This window comes from Apteryx mantelli, chromosome 13 (assembly GCF_036417845.1).
Source record: "Apteryx mantelli isolate bAptMan1 chromosome 13, bAptMan1.hap1, whole genome shotgun sequence".
Classification (NCBI taxonomy): Eukaryota; Metazoa; Chordata; class Aves; order Apterygiformes; family Apterygidae; genus Apteryx; species Apteryx mantelli.
The window spans coordinates 796,597-815,494 of record NC_089990.1 but is presented as its reverse complement, the minus strand read 5'-3'; the positions used below and the strand labels follow the sequence as shown (position 1 = coordinate 815,494).

General features: G+C 42.3%; 1 protein-coding gene across 2 annotated transcripts in view; it reads left to right on the top strand.

The window, feature by feature from the left end:
- OPHN1 (oligophrenin 1) overlaps positions 1–18,898 on the top strand; it is an 89,722-nt gene that overhangs the window by 53,884 nt on the left and 16,940 nt on the right. For both annotated transcript variants that reach the window (XR_010885594.1, XM_067304481.1), the window contains exons 7-16: positions 724–828; positions 1,885–2,014; positions 4,342–4,442; positions 6,621–6,712; positions 8,945–9,023; positions 10,355–10,388; positions 12,841–12,903; positions 14,159–14,233; positions 17,588–17,672; positions 18,033–18,091. Coding sequence is in view for 1 of the 2 variants with exons in the window: in XM_067304481.1 (XP_067160582.1) it covers positions 724–828; positions 1,885–2,014; positions 4,342–4,442; positions 6,621–6,712; positions 8,945–9,023; positions 10,355–10,388; positions 12,841–12,903; positions 14,159–14,233; positions 17,588–17,672; positions 18,033–18,091 (823 nt within the window). In the remaining variant the exon portion in view is untranslated. The remainder of the gene's footprint in view (positions 1–723; positions 829–1,884; positions 2,015–4,341; positions 4,443–6,620; positions 6,713–8,944; positions 9,024–10,354; positions 10,389–12,840; positions 12,904–14,158; positions 14,234–17,587; positions 17,673–18,032; positions 18,092–18,898) is intronic.

The window sequence follows — 18,898 nt, the reverse complement described above, 5'->3', positions numbered from 1 at the left end:
TTGGATTCAGTCCTGAGAAGGATTCTTGAATTCTGGTGAAGCGGAAGTTAACCTGGCATGCTTGGATCGCTGCTACTTGAACAACCTTTAGTGGTGCTTCATGGAGCACCACAAAGCCACAGACTTGTTTCTCATCTCTGTGAGTCGATCCTGAGGAGCAGGTCAGGCACTGTAGATAGCTACAGATCTCATTATGAATTATCCTGGACATCTTGCATTTGGTAAGCAGTAGCTGTCTTCAAAGGGAGAGAGCTGTTGTCCGGACTGCTCACCTGTCACGGCGCAGGTTATAGTGGTTCCAGTCCATGACGGTATAAAAGGAGCCTGTGAATCTCCGCACTGCACCGACGAGTGAATGGCTCTGCCCTGAATGCCAATGAATGGCACTGTATGTAGTTAAGCGTGGGGAGCAAAAAGAGCTCCTGGATAAGCTATCCAGAGGTCTGCCCTTGTTCCCCCACTAGGGCCTTTCATCTCAGGTAGTGTTTTACTAAAGCAGATAGTGTATTTGTGAGAGACAGACCAGGGCTTTATGGGGCATTATGGTCAATAAGTCTAATACTAATAATAACTACTAGTACTAAAACTCATATCACTCACCTCCAAAATTATAAGAAAAAAAAGTTTTATATGCAATTTTTGAAATCCTGTTTCATGCCTATCTTTTCTCTGACTATAAATTTAGAAGAAGAGTTTAATCTATAACCTTTCCCTCCTTTGCAGGTGTTGGCTTTTCTCCACAGCCTCTTTACTTATAACAACCTGACAGTTGAACTCACACAGGATTTCCTTCCTTATAAACAGCAGCTTCAGCTCAGCCTGCAGAATGTAAGTTCCTGCTCAGCTCAAACATTTTTTTGCATGTGATTTCTATTCTCGTTTGTATTTAAATGCCTCTAGTGGAAAGGCTTTTCCATGCAAAATGGACTGATCATGTCCATTGTGGGAGATGAAAAGGAAGTTATTTTTTTCTTAATTTGCACATACATTTTCTTTTCTCCTGCAGAGGAGAGACTGCCGGTGCTACTAGAATGTTTTTCAAAAACCACAGATTCCAGCCAGAAGGGGCTATTACGATTGTGTCATTTAACCTTGTGCATAAACAAGCATGTGTATTTCTTCCAATAGTTCTTCCATTACATTTTCATGGGGTGAAAATTGTACATGACTTTGAAAAAGGCTTCCAATCTTGATGTTAACAGTATCAGCTTACTACATGCTTTGGTAAGCTGTTCTACTGGCTAAATATACTCATGGGATAAAAAATGGCTTTTTTTTTTTTTTTTTTAACCTTCACTGTCCTTCACGGCTGACCTTCATTTCTGTGGAGCAGTAGCTATAAATCTGTGCTAAGCCACGTTTGCTGCTGACTCATTAATTGGTCTAAGTAGTGTTCCATAAAAAATGCCATGATTTCTTACTGCATGTTGACATGACTCTGTTTAAAAATTATTCCCTGCCAATCATTGTAGCAATGTTTTTTAGAGGAATCAACGCCCTAAGTTTGTAGGAGAATACACCTATTATCTAAATAATAATGCAAACAGGAATTCAGGTGCTTCCTCCTCCACCTAGCCTTAAAAGTGTTATATTTCTGTTATTTAAAGAACAAAGGTCTCTTCCCAGTTCCTCAACATCATTTCTGTGTACAGTATGTTAAACCTTGTCTCTTCAATGATCTTTAAGAGCCTGGTTTTCTTACAGCCTGAATTTTCATGTGAATTGGTGGAACAGCTTCTAGTTTTTGTACACTGGGGATTGATACATTTCTGCCAGAGCACCTAAAACCTGAGACTGAAATTTTGGCTAGGAATATTCAAAGCTCACTCTTTGCTCATGGTCAGATGTGTTTTTCTTTTTTTTTCCTTTTTTTTCTCCTAACAGACAAGGAATCACTTTTCCAGCACAAGAGAGGAGTTGGAAGACCTGAAGAAAAGGATGAAAGAAGCCCCCCTAACCTGCAAACTACCTGGGCAGCCAACCATAGAGGGTTATCTGTACACTCAAGAGAAATGTAATGGCTTTTGTATGCACCAAATGTGTTACGGAAGCACAAGCCTCAGCTGCAGGCTGTAGGTTTGCAGAGCCCGTTAGTCCTGCTCGGGCTGTGCCTGGCCTTCAGTTAGAAATGGTCAGACCTGCCTAGACAAGGCATGGTTATGGGCTGTAGATACGCTGAGCACTTACCTCCTGTCAGCCCAGTGCCTCTAGCTGTACACAGGAGGCTTCTCGTGAATTACTGGTAGCTTTAAATGTATTGCAGCTAACAGCTTTCTGAGTGGTGGGACAAAGTATTCTCAAGGTTATGTGAGCCATATAAGCAAGGAGGTAGTTGCCCTGTGTTTGAATTAGATGAGATTTATTACTCTGTTTTAGAGATGGAGAGGTCAGAGCTCTGACAGATTGCACCTTGGCTGTGTTTTATCAGAATAAATCTGGTGTCCTGCCCAATATTTCTCTCTTTGATAAGGGTTTCATTTTTAGCCCACCTCTGTATATACAGTTCCTGGATGATTGCAGTACTGCTGTTTGTACTTCTTGCTTCATCCAGTGCCAGGAGTTTCCTTCAGGATGAAGTGCTGGGTGCCAGATCTTCACCTATCTATTTATTTTCCTGTAGCTAGTTCACTTCTGGTTAAATGCACATTTTGTTCACCAAGTCAATGCTCCTGATGCTGGTTTCAGAGAGGGACTGTGGGTGTTCAGTCCCCACGTTCACTCCAGATGTCCTTTCTCCCCACTTTTGGCAAAGGTGAGGGACTGAGTAAGTGTTGGTATTTGAGATTGTCCAAGTAAATAAATTTTCTGTTAGAAAGATTCCAAGAGCGGATGTCCATGGCAGGCCCATAGATGAAAAAAGCTAACTGTATCTTGCCTGTGGGGTTAGCTATCTCAAGTCACTATGTAAAGAACTACAGTTTAGTTCTGAAAATCTCCTCAGGCAAAAATAAGCCAGAAAAGCTGTTCTTTGTCCTCCTGTGGAACTGTGGCATTTTGTGTCCTAAAAATGATGATTCTTGTACTCGTACTCCCACCAGCTGGGAGCTATTACAGCTGTCATGCGAAGTTAAGCGTGTTTCTGCCTTTCATTCTGAGATAGATACTCTACTTTCCAGCTTTCCAGTTACCAGTTACACATTGCCACATACAGTGCAGGCAGCTCATTCTTCTGGCTACTTCACAGCTCGGCGGAGAAAATTATTCTTTACATTATTTCTCTCATTACTTTCACATCTTCTCTATTGCATGTCGTTTATGTAGTGGCTCCATCTTACAGAGTCTCTGATGCTCCCATGCTCTGTGCACATGAGCACAAGCCAGGTTTTAACCAATGATGAAAGCCTGCTGATAGCAAAAGTCGTTATGATTCTGTGCTGAATCAAGTCAAATCAAATTCAATCTCTTACAAATACTGTTTGTAGTTTTACATGGTCATATGAACATGAATGTTCAAGGGACAAAAGCCTGTATACAGAGGATAAAGCCAGAGCTCTGGCCTCTGAGTCTACAGACAACTTTATGAGCAGTTAATTTTTGAATTATATATACGTATGTATGTATACGTATATTTGTATGTCTGTTTATCTTGTGTTTAAAAAGAAAACACACGTATGCCATAATTTTAGATTACAAATAAATGTTGCATGTTCCTGCATGATAATGACTGTATTTTCTGCCTTTAGTTATGTTTCCCCTATGAATCAAATAAGGAAAAGAATTATATCTGAGAACTTAAAAAAAAAAATTACCCAAAAGATATCAGATGGAGTATTTCATACAAAGTGGTTCAGATAAGACAAGAAAGAAAAGTGGGAATAAATCTTAGTGTGATATAAATATGCACTTTAGGGTGTTTTAAAGATGCTGTTGTCTTTCCTGCCAACTTTTCATTGACAGGAAAAAATAGTGGCATCTATTTGAAACAAACATTCAAGACACGTAGGATCCTGCTGGTGTATTTCTTGGCTAGACTTTGCCAAGCTGGTCTGGCTTGCAACCAGAGTCTCACAAATGTCTTTTCATCAGCAGCTTTTTCTGAGGGTGCTGGATGTGGCTGCTACCCTGTGCTCGTTTTCCTCACTTCTCCTAGCTTTTGCAAAACTGTAAATAGCCATGCTACTGAACGAGGCTTCTCCGCGTACCCTGCTGCAGGGTATACTCGTACACTCTGGCTGTTACTGGTTATGGTGGGTCACAGCTAAGATCCCCAGTCAGGATCAGGCTGCCTTTGTTCCCAGAGAAATACAACCTTGCAGGAAAATACAAACTCCACTCCTGCAAGCTTCCGGTCAAACTAATGCTCTGTCTCTAGTGACTCCAGCTTTCCTTGTATTTCTGCAGGGGCATTGGGCATCTCTTGGGTGAAATATTATTGTCAATATGAAAAAGAGGCAAAAACATTAAGGATGACCCCCATGGACCAGAAGCCTGGAGCTAAGCAAGTGAGTTGGTTTCGTGGAGGGATGTCTGCAAAGACTGACCCCGTCATCAGTTTTCAACTTTACTCATTCTATATTTCTCCTTGTGTAAGCAAATACAAGTGCAATACCATGTCCAGAGCAGATGTAGGCCACTTCCACTGTAGGAAACCATAATTTGTAAAGAGTGTTGATAGTGAACTGAATACTGAATCGGCAGCTGTGGGTATAGAAGGGCTCTTGCTAGCCACAGAGCAGACAGATGGGCTTTGCGTCCCCTCTTCCTGACGGCCCGCGTGTATTTGTGGTGCCGATGTGAACGTAACGTTTCTGTGAGGAAGAAGTTTCATCTCTCCCTGTTCCACAGGAACTTAAGTTCTTCTGAATTTGCCAGTGGAGATTCCAGTTAGTATCACTTGGCCGTGGTTCAGTCAGCGCTAGCTGGCACATTTGGCCTAGGGCGTGTAAATTATCTAACAAATATTTGGCTCGAGACAAGCTAACCTGTGTGTTTCTCCCTGCTCATGAGTGGTGAACCTACAGCCTGATTTGCACATGTGCCTCTGAGAGTAATTGCAAGTATTTGAATTACTGGAGTTATTTGAATGCTTTCATTAGCGCTGTCTCTTTCTTTGCCTTTGCCTGTTCATACAGTCACTGGTTTGTGATTTTGATTTCTGTTCTTCGGAATTATTCACTTATAAGTGGGAGCAGTGTTAGGAAAGGAGGAGAGGGAAGAAGTTGCAGCTCTAAACTGTGCAGTAAAGCAACAATTTGGGGACCTGTTTCTTTTCCAAAGTGCTTTGTTTTTTTCCAGTAAGTGATTTATCTGAGAGTTCCTATTATTCCTCAGTTTAATAGAAAAGGGGCAGGATACAGGGTTAGATGACAGACTGTGGCTCAGAATACAGCAAGTGAGTCCAGCTGAGTCCACCCGTCCTCATCTCTGCCATGGAGCGACATCCCCTGGGGACTTCCAAGTCATGCATGCTGTTTTCCAGTTTGTGATCTCATGATCTGTGTTCTTTGGCAGCCCCTGCACATTGCAGCAATAAAATAAAATGTATTTTTTGGAAGCCCGTGGCAGAGTCCTTGGCAGAGCAGTGTCCAAAATATTGACTAGAAAGATCTATTGTCATCTACTTTGTAAAGATGTCTAGTAAAACACATTGATGCAGGTAGGGGTTTGTAAAAATATAAATTAATATCCTTCCCAAACTTTTGCAATCTGGTAATGTGCACCTTCAAGCCACAAATGGCCACACGACTTCAAATGTAACAATTACAAAGAGTGCTCTTAAGGAAAAAAAACACAGCCAGAAAATTATGATCACAGTGTGTAAATCAGGCATGATCTTGGAGGAGACTGTCCATACTGCTGGCCTGTCCTAGATCTGCTTGACTCACTCTTGTCAAGAGTCTTGCAGACTACAGCAGCAATGAGAGTCAGGGTGTTTAATGCACTGCAGGTTGTATATTCAAGGCTAAGGCCTGGTTGGTTTGTAAAATTTCCTGGAGGGTCTCTTCAGTTTCTGCAAAGTAATGGAGACCTTACAAATGTGTTATAAATTGACTACTATTCACCTTTGCTGTAAAATAAAGGTTCATTAAAACATAAGGCCAAACCTCAGCCCTGCAATATAGGCGTTTTCATCAGTATATATCTACTCTGGATTTGGTCAGTTAACATTCTTCTTTTTAACAAGGTTTGGGCCATGAATGCTGTGGATAATTGGTAGCACTGATTAACCCCAATAAAAATTAGGACCCGACTATGTCATATGATAGACAAGCATGATCCTGGTCTCTGGTCTCAGAGATTGAGTGATCTCCAAAAGGTTTGTTTTAAGCAATCTTTCTGCTCTGGGGAGGCATATTGCTTGTTGCTGAGATATTTAGCACTTGTTTGCATGGTAATCCCATGAAATCTAGAACATTTTGTTATTGTGGAGAGGAAGCCTGGTTTACAAAGCCTTTGATCTCTGTCTTAGTTGCAGCTTTGCTGAATAGTGAGAAGGACCATCTGTGGTCTCCTTACAAATGCCATCTGATTAGCAGGACACCTGCTGAGAGTGTGCAGTCATGGCTGATGTCTCTGTGGACAGTGCCACGCTTGTTTGCAGCCTAAGGGTGCCGAGAAACCTTAAATTCTCTTTCACCTTTCTTTCCTCTAATCTTGGCTTTAATCTTTTTCTTTTCTAGGGCACCTTAGACTTGACGTTGAAATCCTGTGTGAGGAGAAAGACTGATTCTATAGACAAAAGATTTTGTTTTGACATTGAAACTAATGAAAGGTGAGTCAGAAGGACAACTGCATTTTGGCTGTAGTACTGTAGCAACATAATGGTGTCCTAGGATGAGATTCATCTCATGACATCTCCTTTTAGACATCTCCCTATGTTAGACTTTCACCTTAGGATATGTGAATCACATCTTGAAGTGCCCTTTTCTCTCCATGAACTGCAAAAGGACAGTAGATCATCTTGCTCAGAGGAAGGTGTCTAAATCTGAACAGATGAATCCTGCTATAGGAATCTGTGCAAGGGATGTTTGCTTTGAGTAGCCAGTAATCCCTCCTGCATGGGCAGCAGTATTGTGCCGCGGTGGAGGCAGCATTCTTTCCCGCTCTGCGCTCCGGGTTCCCTATCTGTTGGGTGTTTTATCATGCCTTTCCAGTCCTGTGAAAGCATGAATAGCCTCTATGGGGCATCAAGAAACTTGCAGTACTGTTGCTGGCACTGGGTGTCATCCCTGCCCATGTATCTTTAACCTTGCATGTGTATGTGTATATGGATAACTGTACTGTGAAAGATTCTCCCTATGGGTTAGTTTTGCCTTCCAAACTAGCAGTGTGGTTCTGTTCCCACTGAATTTGGTCTTTTAGCTATTATGGGACCAGAATAAGAGTTACAAGAGAATGAATGTCATTAAATATAGGCACTGTGAAAGCCTTGTTATGTGCTGAAATCATGGAAAAGTAGCAGGAGATAAATTGTGGATAATCAGACCCTGTTTTATCATAAAAGGACACACCACGCAAACACTGTTTGGTCTCTTACTGCCCTGGACACCCCACTGACTTCTGCAGTTTATCCTGTATTTTCTCCTTTCTTTTTCATACCTACTTTTCTTGCACCAGCCTATGGTTCAGTGTTAGGGCATTTTTTACTTCGAACTAGCAGATTTAAAATGATCTTGGATTTTTAAAAGTTGTCTTTAAGCACTAGAAGTGGGATAGACATGACTCCGAAGTAAGTTTCAGCACTTTTTGTCCATATCTAATGGCATTAATTTGCAGTGTTTTGAATTTTATAACAATGCATCAGAACACGCCTTATGCAGTGATTAGAGACACTTGCATGTGTAAGACTGGTAGAAGAAAGAGAAGGATTAGCCCACTAATAGCAACCCAGTACGATTATTGACAGTAGCAAGGGTCTCTGTCAGCTGTATGCTTAACTGACGGTGTCATATCCTGATAGTTTGCACTGGCCAGGCAGCTTGAATCTCTAGCCAGTTTCTTTACTCAAACTGAGATCAGGTGGCAAGACCAGCACAGAAAATGGAAGTCCAGCTGAATACGTAAGTGCATAGAGTTGGAGTTCATTAGCATGGGATGGCATTCAGTATAATCCCAGCCTTAGGTTTCACTTATCAACCATTCCTCTTACTATATTAGGTGTCTTCACCTGCTGCTAGAATCTTTGGCCTGCAAATCTACAAATAAAGCAGTAGGGTTTGGTCTGTTCAGTCATATTTAATTGTCTCCAATGGTGTTGACTCTAGCGGATTACTGGGACAGAGCTGGATATAATGTGGCTCAGTCTGCTTTGCACAGACATCTTTCACCATTTGAGTCCTACATCATTTATTTGACTGGACTGCACATCATGAGCTCTCGAGGTACATACTGTGATGGATTTGATCCCATTACCAGGCCGCTTGATCCTCCTACTTGCTGCATTTCTTTCCTTTGGCTTTATCTGTCACTCAGGAGGATCATTCTGCTTGCAAGTAATGGGAATTCCTCACGTGAGGTTGTAAAGGTCTCCAGAATGCTTGGAGCAGACGAGAGAAGCAGCCAGCCCAATACTCTGTCGCCAAGGCCTTTAGTTGTGTAGAAGATAGCAGATTGCATTTCTGCCTGTGGTGAGCAGAACAAGGTGGGGCGACTGTGGGCACTATGATTAATTTGCTGAAGATTACATGTATGCAGATGAAGTGTGGATTTCTTGGGGATTTCTTCTGGCAAGAACAGAAGTGTGTATGCAGCCCGTTTATCTGTGTTGTCTCAGCACTTTCTCAATAGGACTGTGACGTGAGCTTTCTTTGAGATACTGCTGATAACTGGAGTAATGGGTGTGTATTGACCGCTGCTAGTATTACCCTCATTTCTCAGCCTTGTTTAGTATTAAAATGGCCTCCAGAAAGGTAAACACTGTAAGCTTGGATGAAACTGCTCTCTGCCTGTTTAAAAATAACCTTTGCTTTATTTTCCTCTCTCACCCTGGACAAACTCTACGTAGAACTGGTACCATCACACTGCAAGCACTTTCCGAAGCTAATCGAAGGCTATGGATGGAAGCCATGGATGGAAAAGAGCCAGTAAGTATTCAAGGAATTGTTATACTCCCCGTGTTTATGCTGTCAGACAGTGTCCTCTACTGGTGGGTTTTGAGAAAGATAAATAATACAACTGTTGGCAAGCTCGTTTTTGCAATTTTCGCTTCACTGCTGTTGCTTACCCGTAATTCAGGGCATCAGTTCAGCTACTACACACTGGAAAACTGGATTTCAGACGATTTTGTTCTAGGCAGGGCTTGTAATGGGGGTATTGTTTTGTCCCTTTTTAAGCTTTGGTGCATTTCCCGAGTCATACTGACCGCAGCTGGCAGACTTCCTAAAAACCATGACCTAACTGGGTCTGAAACAATCAATATTTGTGTTACTCACAGGTTGCTCTCAAGTCTGCCTGACATGATTTTCTGTTTATACCTGCCTTGACTAGTGTTTGTGAAGCCTGGTCTGTGGAACTAGTCACCCCGCACGAGTGCGTGTCTGCCTTCAGTTGCTGTGATGGATTTCCTTCCTTTAATCTGAGCAAAGCACAAGCTCCTCCGTTTCACAGCATTTCCTGTGCATTAAGCGGCAGCATGATGTGCAATGTGGGAAAAGATGTTTCTTGCTGCTTGCCCTTGCCTTTTGAGGGCTCCACGGCCCTACGTGGCCTCTGCGCAGAGGGTGGATGGTGCCTGCGCTTGCTGAGCTGCTGCTGCCGGAGCAGCTCCGGGCCACGCGCCCCACGCAGGGCTGGGGGTGGGGGCGGCCGATGGGACGTGGGACCCTCAGCCAGACCTTCTCAGCAGTTTAAACAGGAAGCAATTGGGAAAAACATGGAGGGTCAGTGCATTCAGACTGGAGAGCCATTCACTCATGTAGTATCTGCTGGTCACTGGATGTTACAGAATGTGTTATTATCCATAAAGGATTTTGGATTTTCTATCAGGAATGGCACCCACCATTTATTATTAATAAAAAATACAAGTAGTATTTTTGGTATTGGGTGAAGAAAGAATTTTTTTGACATTTTGTGTTTAAAATAAAGAAAACATCCTTGGGCCTGTCTGTCCTGCCTCCTGCTACCATTTTTACAGGGTACCTACAAAACAGAGGTTCTTGTTCAGCTTTTGGAAGACCCCTTTTCTAGAAACAGGTACACCAGTTAAATTTAGGAAGTCAGCAACCTCATTTGTTATATAGACAATGATATCTTGCTTATATTATAAGCTGACTTTCTTCAGGACATTGTTTTACTGACTGTGTGTGACTGGTGTTAGGTGATTTATGAGGTGCTGCATTTTCTTTGGAAAATAAATACAAATTGTATTGCATTATGTTTTTGTTTCTTCCTCCTCCATTCCCTCCCTTTTTTTCAGATCTACCACAGTCCCATCACGAAACAGGAGGAAAGTGAGTCCTTTAAGTTTCTGTTCCTCTGAAATGTTGAAGCTGTGCTGAAGTGGGGTAATATATTTGCTCATAGGTATACTCATCTTTGGTCTCTGCTGAATGGGCTGTGCATTCCCTCCGTGGGGTTGACAGGGAGCTACAGATATCATTAAAAACTTGTGCAAGTCCTGGGGGTGCCGGCTGGACTGGGGGAAGGGTGTTCATCACCTTGCGAGGACGACCTGTAACTCCCTGACAGGGAAGGGCTATTTGAGCAGGCGCGAGAGACCTTGTCCCAAAATCTGCCTCCTAGGCATCTAGAAAAACATTGCTTGTGGCTTTTAAACTCGAGACCTTTGAGATTAAGGTGCTTGCTGGTCCTTCTCAAACAAGGAATGGTGGTGACGGTGTAACTTGTTTCCTTTTTATTGCAGTGTCTGATACTGAGGCCAGATAAGAATGAGCTGCCAGCTGTAAAAGTTATTGATTGTAACGTGCAGCTTTTAGGTAGCAAAAACCAGAGAGATACAAAGTTAAATTTGCAGCGAAACCCCAAAATAGCAAAGGGAAAAAAGGTGATGGGAGATTTTGAGGACATTTCGCATATCAAACATTAAAATAAAGACGGAGAGGTGGCACTTAGTTTCCAGAAGCTCCGGGTCCCACCGCATTGCTCCACGTCTCTCTTGAGCTCCCCCCCGCACGCGGGATATAACCAGCTCACCGCCCCGTGCAGCTGCCGGGCTGCGACTGACCCCGCTTAGCTCTTCCCCCTTTTACGATCATTTGCTTGCGATATCTGAGCATGCTGGATCAGAAAACCGTGTGGATTCATTAGCTGGATGAAGATTTGCATTCGGTATCACTGAATTGACTGGCCAGCCAGCACTGTAATTAGCTCACTTTAATTAGCGTATGGGCGCTATTACCAGATGCATAAGCCTAAAACAGGTTATTTGACTACGTTTTTATTGCATGCCTGGAAAGAATGTGACTAAACATTTCTCAAAAGTAAATACACTCTATTTTTAATAGATTAGAACTGGAAAGACTTCAAGTCATATTATACAACTCAGTATCAAGTGAATCTATGCTTAGGGATGTCTTTACTTACTCCTATTTTAAAGCCAAGATGCGTTTGAGCTTTCCATCACCATTGTTCAGAGAAGAGAGAATTTTTATAAATGACTTGCGGAAAATGTGATTTTGTAAGATTCATCAACCCAGCCTCTGCTGTGACTGGAGATGGTCCAAACGTGTCCTGTGGATGTTTCTTCCAGGAAAATGTTGATCTATTTTTTTTTTTAATTGGAACAAATATTGAGTTTTCCACAGGAGCTTTAAAATAAAAATGTTACTATGCTTTAAAGTGGAAAAAAAAGAAATGATACTTAAGCCTGAATTTAAGGACTGTTTTACTTTCATTACAAAATGTTAACTCAAAGTCAACATTTTCAGTCAAAATTCAATTTGAAACCCAAATAAAGTAGTACTGACTTATGAACCACAAATGTTTAAATGCAAAGTTTTCAACTAAAATTTCATATTCTAGTAAACGGTTTTCCCAGTCAACTAGATTACAGAAATAAGAGTCTTTGAAAAAGTCTGTCTCTTAATCTCATCTGAAGGCCCCTGGGAATAAAAAGATTGCAGAGATCTATTCCCCTCTGAAATAAAAACATATTTAACATTGTCATTTAGGAGAAGTTCAATATAAATATTTGCACTGGACAGAAAGTTACTTCATGGTATAAGTTACTTCTGTAAATTACAGTGCAATCCTTTACTATCCCAGATCCTGCAATACTTTGTTATACCAGATATCCTGGAAAAATCATGAGAAGAACTAGTGTGAGTAAAGAAGTTGAAATATATATTAAAAAAAAAAAAACCCTAAGTTTCTACCTACTTCATGATGCCTCTAAGACAGGCACAGTGATAGTCTGCAGTTAATTAGCTGGAACAAAAACCTGTGTTCTGCTTTGTTTATGCAGCGGATAAGGCTGTATTTTTTACTTTTTTAATCTAGTCAAATAGATAAGTAGAAATTATATGATCCTGTGATATGGAAGAGCTCTAACTGCAGATTTTGCAGTGTTCTGGAAATGATTAATTAATTCCTTGTCAGACACAAATATACATGTGACTAAACTCTGATTTTCATTTTTATTATTAAAGACAGGAGGGGGCGGGGAGCCCATAACTCAAAACAAATTCAAGAAAAAACAGAGAGCATATGGAACTAATAATTCCTTATCATGTGTTTAAAAATGTATGTGTTTTCGTAGAGACATGTACATAATCTGTATAAAACAAATACCCAGAGGCATATGCGAACCCTGCTGTGCACTTAGTCATTGCGGTTTTTGTGTGCTGAGCAGTGTCTGTGTCTGTGGCCTTCGTAGTAGTTTTCCACTAGTAACTGCGTGTTGATGCTCAGGTCGCTAACACTGCTTCCCTTTATTTGGAACAGTGGAGTTGAACGAGGTTGGCTTCAAGTTTGTAAGGAGGTGCATCAACGCGGTAGAAACGAAAGGTAAGATTCCAGCAGTGGCATCCAGAAATCGCTGGCTTCCTGGCATTCATTTGCTCGAATGGCCTCGAATTACATTGTATTTCCCTTAATGCAACATTGTTAGTTAAAAGTCAAAGTCTTGTTTCATTGACTAAAGAATGCATGTCAAAAGAGCAGAAGTCACGTGCTGTTTAGAATATTCATTATGTCAGGCTCTAGTTAGGATTGAATTTTCCCTTGTATGCTGTTTTCGTTGATCAATTTTTTTATCTTTGGCTTAGAAAAAACTCATTAGGTGGGTGAACAGTTTTGGAAATACTTTCTGTGTTGGAGGAAGAGGCAGAGGTTAACTTAAGTAAAGAATTATTCAGACCCATTTTGTGAAAAACACCAAGATAAAAGCAGGCTAGTGGATGATACTTCACCATTCCAGCTTTTCCATAAAGTATCCAGCTGGCACCAGCCCGTATCATCTGTACGGGCTATAGGACAAAGAGATACTGCTTCGTAACATCTGAATTTCCCAGTTGGCCACAGGAAAAAGATACAAGTGCTTTCGTTTCCAAAGCCTTTCAGAGGACATAGCCACCCAAGTGCCACTGAAATGGAGGGGAGCAGACTAATGAGATCCTCCACACAGTGGAGACAGAGCTAGGCAAATAAAGCAGTTCTGTTTTTCCTAATATTGGTTAATATTTTCAAAGAATCTGCTTTAATGTGTTTGCTTTCTTTTATAATTTGAACAATTCATTTTAAAGCAGTAACGTTTCCAGATATGGTGTATTTAAGTGGATATTGCTTGCCAGCTCTGACACATATTTCACACGTTGGCTGTAACTGCCCAACAGTGACACAATTTTGGCAAAAAGTACATTTCAAAATAGTGATTGTGAATAGTCAGCCCTTAATGCTAGCTGTTTAATGTTTTTAATCAAAGAGTAGAACTTCTGCCTCAATAACTGCATTTAGACTACTGTATGGTTGCCACCAATTGCCATTTATTAGCAGAATAAGAGTAACTTGCAGATGTTATTTGAAGAATAAGCCTGCCCAACAGTTTTATTCAGAGGTAGCATGATGTATTGAGGGACAAATTTGTAGAATGTTTGGATTCAGAATAAATCAGTGCTTCCTATAATAGAAATACTTACAGTAAGCACTTTGACACATGTGAGATTTTTCAATGAATAATATTGTTCCACTAGATGGTGCTTTTGAACTTCCAATAAACTTGAAAAAACACTTGGCTAATGCTTTTTGGCTTTGTTATGCCTAGGTATTACTACAGAGGGTGTCTACCGAACTGTTGGCAGCAATATTCAGGTGCAGAAGTTGCTGAATGCCTTTTTTGGTAAGAATTAATTATTCTGTGTGACTAGATTGTCTTATTTTTATATTTTTTAAGAAGGACGAAGAGGATCAGATTTCAAAATGAGATGAATCTGTCAAGCACAGAATTCCCTCAGGCAGCTGTTCATCTCTAACAGTCCGTCTGAGGCACATCTGACCCTTGTTTTCTCCGTTTTTGCTGTAACCTGCTCTTTTATATTTCTCTTTAAGCCACATTTGTTGCTGGTGCAACTTGTATTTTAAGTTAGGTGAGAAGTTTTGACAGAAAGGAAAGCAAGGACACTAGAGCAATGGGGACAAGCCTTTTCCCATTGTGTGCTAAAAATACTTAGACATTTTGGAGTCATGTGCTGGGGACATGCTCCTGCCACAGGTCCAAAGTATCAGACATCCGCCAAGGAGAGATGAGCCCTTACCCACTGATAAGCCTTTATCTTCTGCTGTCTCAGAAAGCACTGCAACTCCCAAACCTTTGATATATGGCTTGAGGACCTGGAGACAGGCTAAAGTGTGGTGTCAAGGGTGCAGGAGTTCCTAGTCAAGCCAAGGCAGTAGATGTCCCATGGATAACAGCATTGCTTGCTAATTCTGGTGCACATGTCACTTATTTGTCATCATTGCCCAATAGTCAAGCAAGATCTAGTGCTCATGTGGCTATCTCAACTCTTTGTCCTCCACAGAACCATACGTCCTGATTTTATTTAGACAGTGTAAATGAGGACCTAACCTGAAGGCTAATACTCATTGATATGCTTTCTCCAGAGTACCTTGGCGTGCAGACAGACTGTCTCCTAACATGCTGCCACCAGTGAACTTGCTTGTCTAATGACGTTCACAAGAAGATGCTTTTTCCTGCAGGTCCCCACCTCTTAAATCAGCCCGCACAGATAAGTTCAGGAGGACCCTTTCCCTCTTTGGGTTATCATGGAGAAGTATACTAGGAAACTGCCCTCAGCAAAGATATGCCATTACCCTGATTTAAGGTGTGCCCCTCAGAAGGATCAGGATACCTTGCTGTTAAATTGAAATCAGTCTTCATAAATGTCAGACTAAGGCAAAAGCCAGTGAAAGTATTTGCAAAATCCTAAACAGGCAGGTAGTTGTGAAGGCTTAAGAGGACTGGAAGTGGTAGAAATGTAAAAGAACCAATATGTCTATCTCCACAATGCATCCATAAAGCCTGTAGGTGTGTATCCCTCCAGTGTTGTCAAAGCACAGAGCTCAGCCTGGATCCTCAGCCTGCTTTCACCAGGGAGAGCTTTTCTTGGGGGTTCTTTTCACTGAACCTTCACTTTCCCAAGGATATCTGTTCCCAGGTCCAGTAGGAGACAATCTTGATGCTCCTGCTCCAGGACTATGTCCCTTCTTCCCTCCCACTGCTGCTCAGAAACACACTTGTCCATCTAGGGAGTCAGGTATAGGTACCTCCTGTGCTTTCTGAATGTTTGCAAATTTTTAATCCACTGAGGGGAAGGAATATGTTCTTTCTACAGAGAAGCCAACGTGTACATCTCTGTTGTAAGCCTTTCTGTATAGTGGATCTTGTGTTTCATACGAACATGTAAATTTGTAGGCAGTCATACAAAACGTAGGTTAGGGTTGATGAGCTATATGTGGCTCGTTATTGACTAAGAACATAACAATAATGGGCCATTTGGGGATTCAGAATGGGTTTGATAGGGGTCTGCAATCTGGTATTTGATAATTCCGTTGTTTCCAATGGTGTTGTTCAGTGTAACCTCATTGACTTCGGTGCAATGGCTCCTAAATTTACACCAGAATTACAAAGAAAAGGAAAATGTGCCCTTCAGAAAAAATTCTAACACTATCTAACACTGCAGTTCAGTGTTGTTTCCATTTATAAGACACATCTGTTGTCAACTTCTCAGGTCATGTCCGAGAAAGGGCAGTCACCAAATACCTCCACTTATCCATTGGTAGAGCAAACAGAGTAGCTGCCCTCAAATGGAACATCATCTGCAGCTGTGTACATGCAAGGGGTTTTGGGTAAACTCTCCACGCAGCGCTGTGGAGGTCAGAGCGTTGTTCCTCTGCAGGCAATGCCCGCGAGGGCCGGGGTTCGCCGTGCCGCTGCCGTGTTCCTGCACCCTGACGTGCAGCGCGTGGGCAAGGGGCGGCTGTGCGGTCATCTGCCGAGCCCACGGGCAGGGGCAGGCCTGTCAAATACCCAAAGGCCAAACCATTCTCAGTGTCTTGGCTGGGAGGACTGGAGTACAGGGCAAAGAGTATGTTTGTATGGGTATCTGCATGGCTTGGGCGTAAGCCAGCTTCCTTCAGCTCCCTGTGTAGACATCTGATATTGATGTACCATTCAAAGGCTGTTATTGCTCTTACTATTGTTGTTGTTTATTAAAACGGTCGATTTGCACTGACATATAGCTGAACCAGATTCCCATGGAGTCACAGCTTCAGACAGCTATCCAGTTACGCTTGCCTGATGACTAATTACTTAGCCTAAGTTTTTATTGCTTCTTGATTCTCACCCTCCTGTGAGTAGCTCTGTGTTTTTCTCTTAACCCCAGCAGTAGGTGGCTTTTCATTTATTAATATGCACTGGTTTGGTTGACCACTTGCCACCCCACCATTTACAAATTTCTCATGGTAGAAAGTCCAACAGTACTGAGTAGAAATATCTGATGCAGAAGAATTCCTTCCTGAACTTTAGTGAGGAGCTAGATTTTTGTCTCTAGCCCTATTTCTATTTTAAAATAAATCATGCAGTTTGTTTCTTTAGTCCAGCTCCCCCACAAACCACGTTCTTTACTTCATTATACCACAAAAATGATGTGGTTATTCAGTGAGGGTAAATGCGAACAAAGTATTATTCCGTATTGCTTTGCCTTCTCCTCCATGCTTCTGCCTTTCCTTGCACTAAGAAAGAATACTTCCAGTATAGCCTTAAAGGGAGTAACCAAGAATAAGGGATTGGAGCTGGACAGTTAAAAAATTATTTTGAATATCAGAAAGCTTATCTTGCCTCTGTTGGAATGTGTGGTTTCTACCACTTCCCCTGAGAGCAGTCTTGAATATACTGGGGAAAAACAAACTGCAGAGAATAGGCCTGCACTAACTTTTCACCGCTACTTAAATATTGTATTCTGCTTCTTCCTTTGCCCTTAGTTAGCACTGCTGTTCTCATCCCCAAATACCAGCCCTTCTGAAATATTAATGCTGTTACTGTTACTCTGCTTTTCCTGACCATGAGGAATGATCAGCTATCTTCAGGTACTGCTGTAGCTTCTTTTGCCACCAGAGGATAACCTGCCTGTTGAGTTTGCTATTTATAACAACCTCAAAATGGACCTATTTTAAAGCCATTTTGTTCTTCTTCGAGATCCAAAATGTCCAGGGGATGTAGATCTCCAAAGCAGTGACTGGGACATCAAGACAATTACCAGCTCACTGAAGTTTTATCTCAGGTAACATGTCAGATTGCACCTGCTCGAGGTGGGCAAAGGGGCTTGGGACTGATGGTGAAGAGCTGAGTAAACTGCCAGATATTAACATGTGGCTGTCGGAAATGGAAAAGAAGGGACAAAACGCTTTAGGAAAGGATATGATTTTGTTTTTTCAGGGGAGGGGGCGCGGGGAGGAAATACTGTTGTAGAAACCCTGCATTTCATGGGGAAAGCCATTATTTAATCTGATTTGGGAGGAGATGCCACTTGGAACCACTAGAACTGGAGGGCAGATAGACTTCCTTTCAGTTCTTCTTCAAGAGTAATCACGCACAGTCACGGCTGCGCCTTCCAGCACTCACTATTCTTTGTTTCTTGCAGGAACCTGTCTGAGCCTGTCATGACATACAAACTCCACAAGGAGCTGGTCTTGGCTGCCAGTAAGTCGCACGGTTTCCCTGCTGATAGCCCCTCACACTGCCCTTCCTTACCCACGCATGAGCTACGTGAGTTTTGTTTCCTTTTGTCTGGTGCCAGCGGCTCCATAGAGCACAGAGGAGGTTTTGGAGGTGGCACCGGGGCCCACCCAAACTGTGAGTGTGGCAGGGGATGTGGTCTTCCCTGGCACACGTCTCCTCTTCGTGCAGAGACTGTCAGGCCAGCGGGACCCCCTAAGGGAGCCGCAGGCCGTTCTGCCGCTTGGGATTCCCAAAGCTCGCTCGGGAGCTAGTGGGGAAGGAAAACGATGCGGTTCACGCATGGAGAGGAAGAATAGCAAGAACGTAATTAGAAAGGCCAAGAGGCAAAATGGCACCGTTAGCAGTCGGTGGTGCCCAGAGCCACAGGACTCGAAGCGCGGCTGGCCAGTACTGCTGTGCACAGAGCAAGCGTACGCTGAAGTCCCCTGCCAGCAGCCCTGCCAGCCTGCCCCAGGGGTATCCAGCTGCTTGCAGCCATGGGAACAGAAGAGGTCCTCTCTTCTGGTTTCTTAATTTTGAAAGGAAGGTGATGATCTTTCTTCCCTTCTTCCCTTCGATATTCCAGTGCACTTCCCTGTAACAGGGTTTCATGCTCTGAGAGGTTTCAGACACCCAGGGGATATTAATTAACATGAAAGCAAGTCAGCCCAAGAATCCTAGAAGAATCATTTCTCAATAGTATCGCTGTACTTATTTTTAAACCTCTGAGGTAATATGATGTAGTGTCACTGAGCAGATAGGTGCTCCCTTTAAGTTGTGAAATTTGTC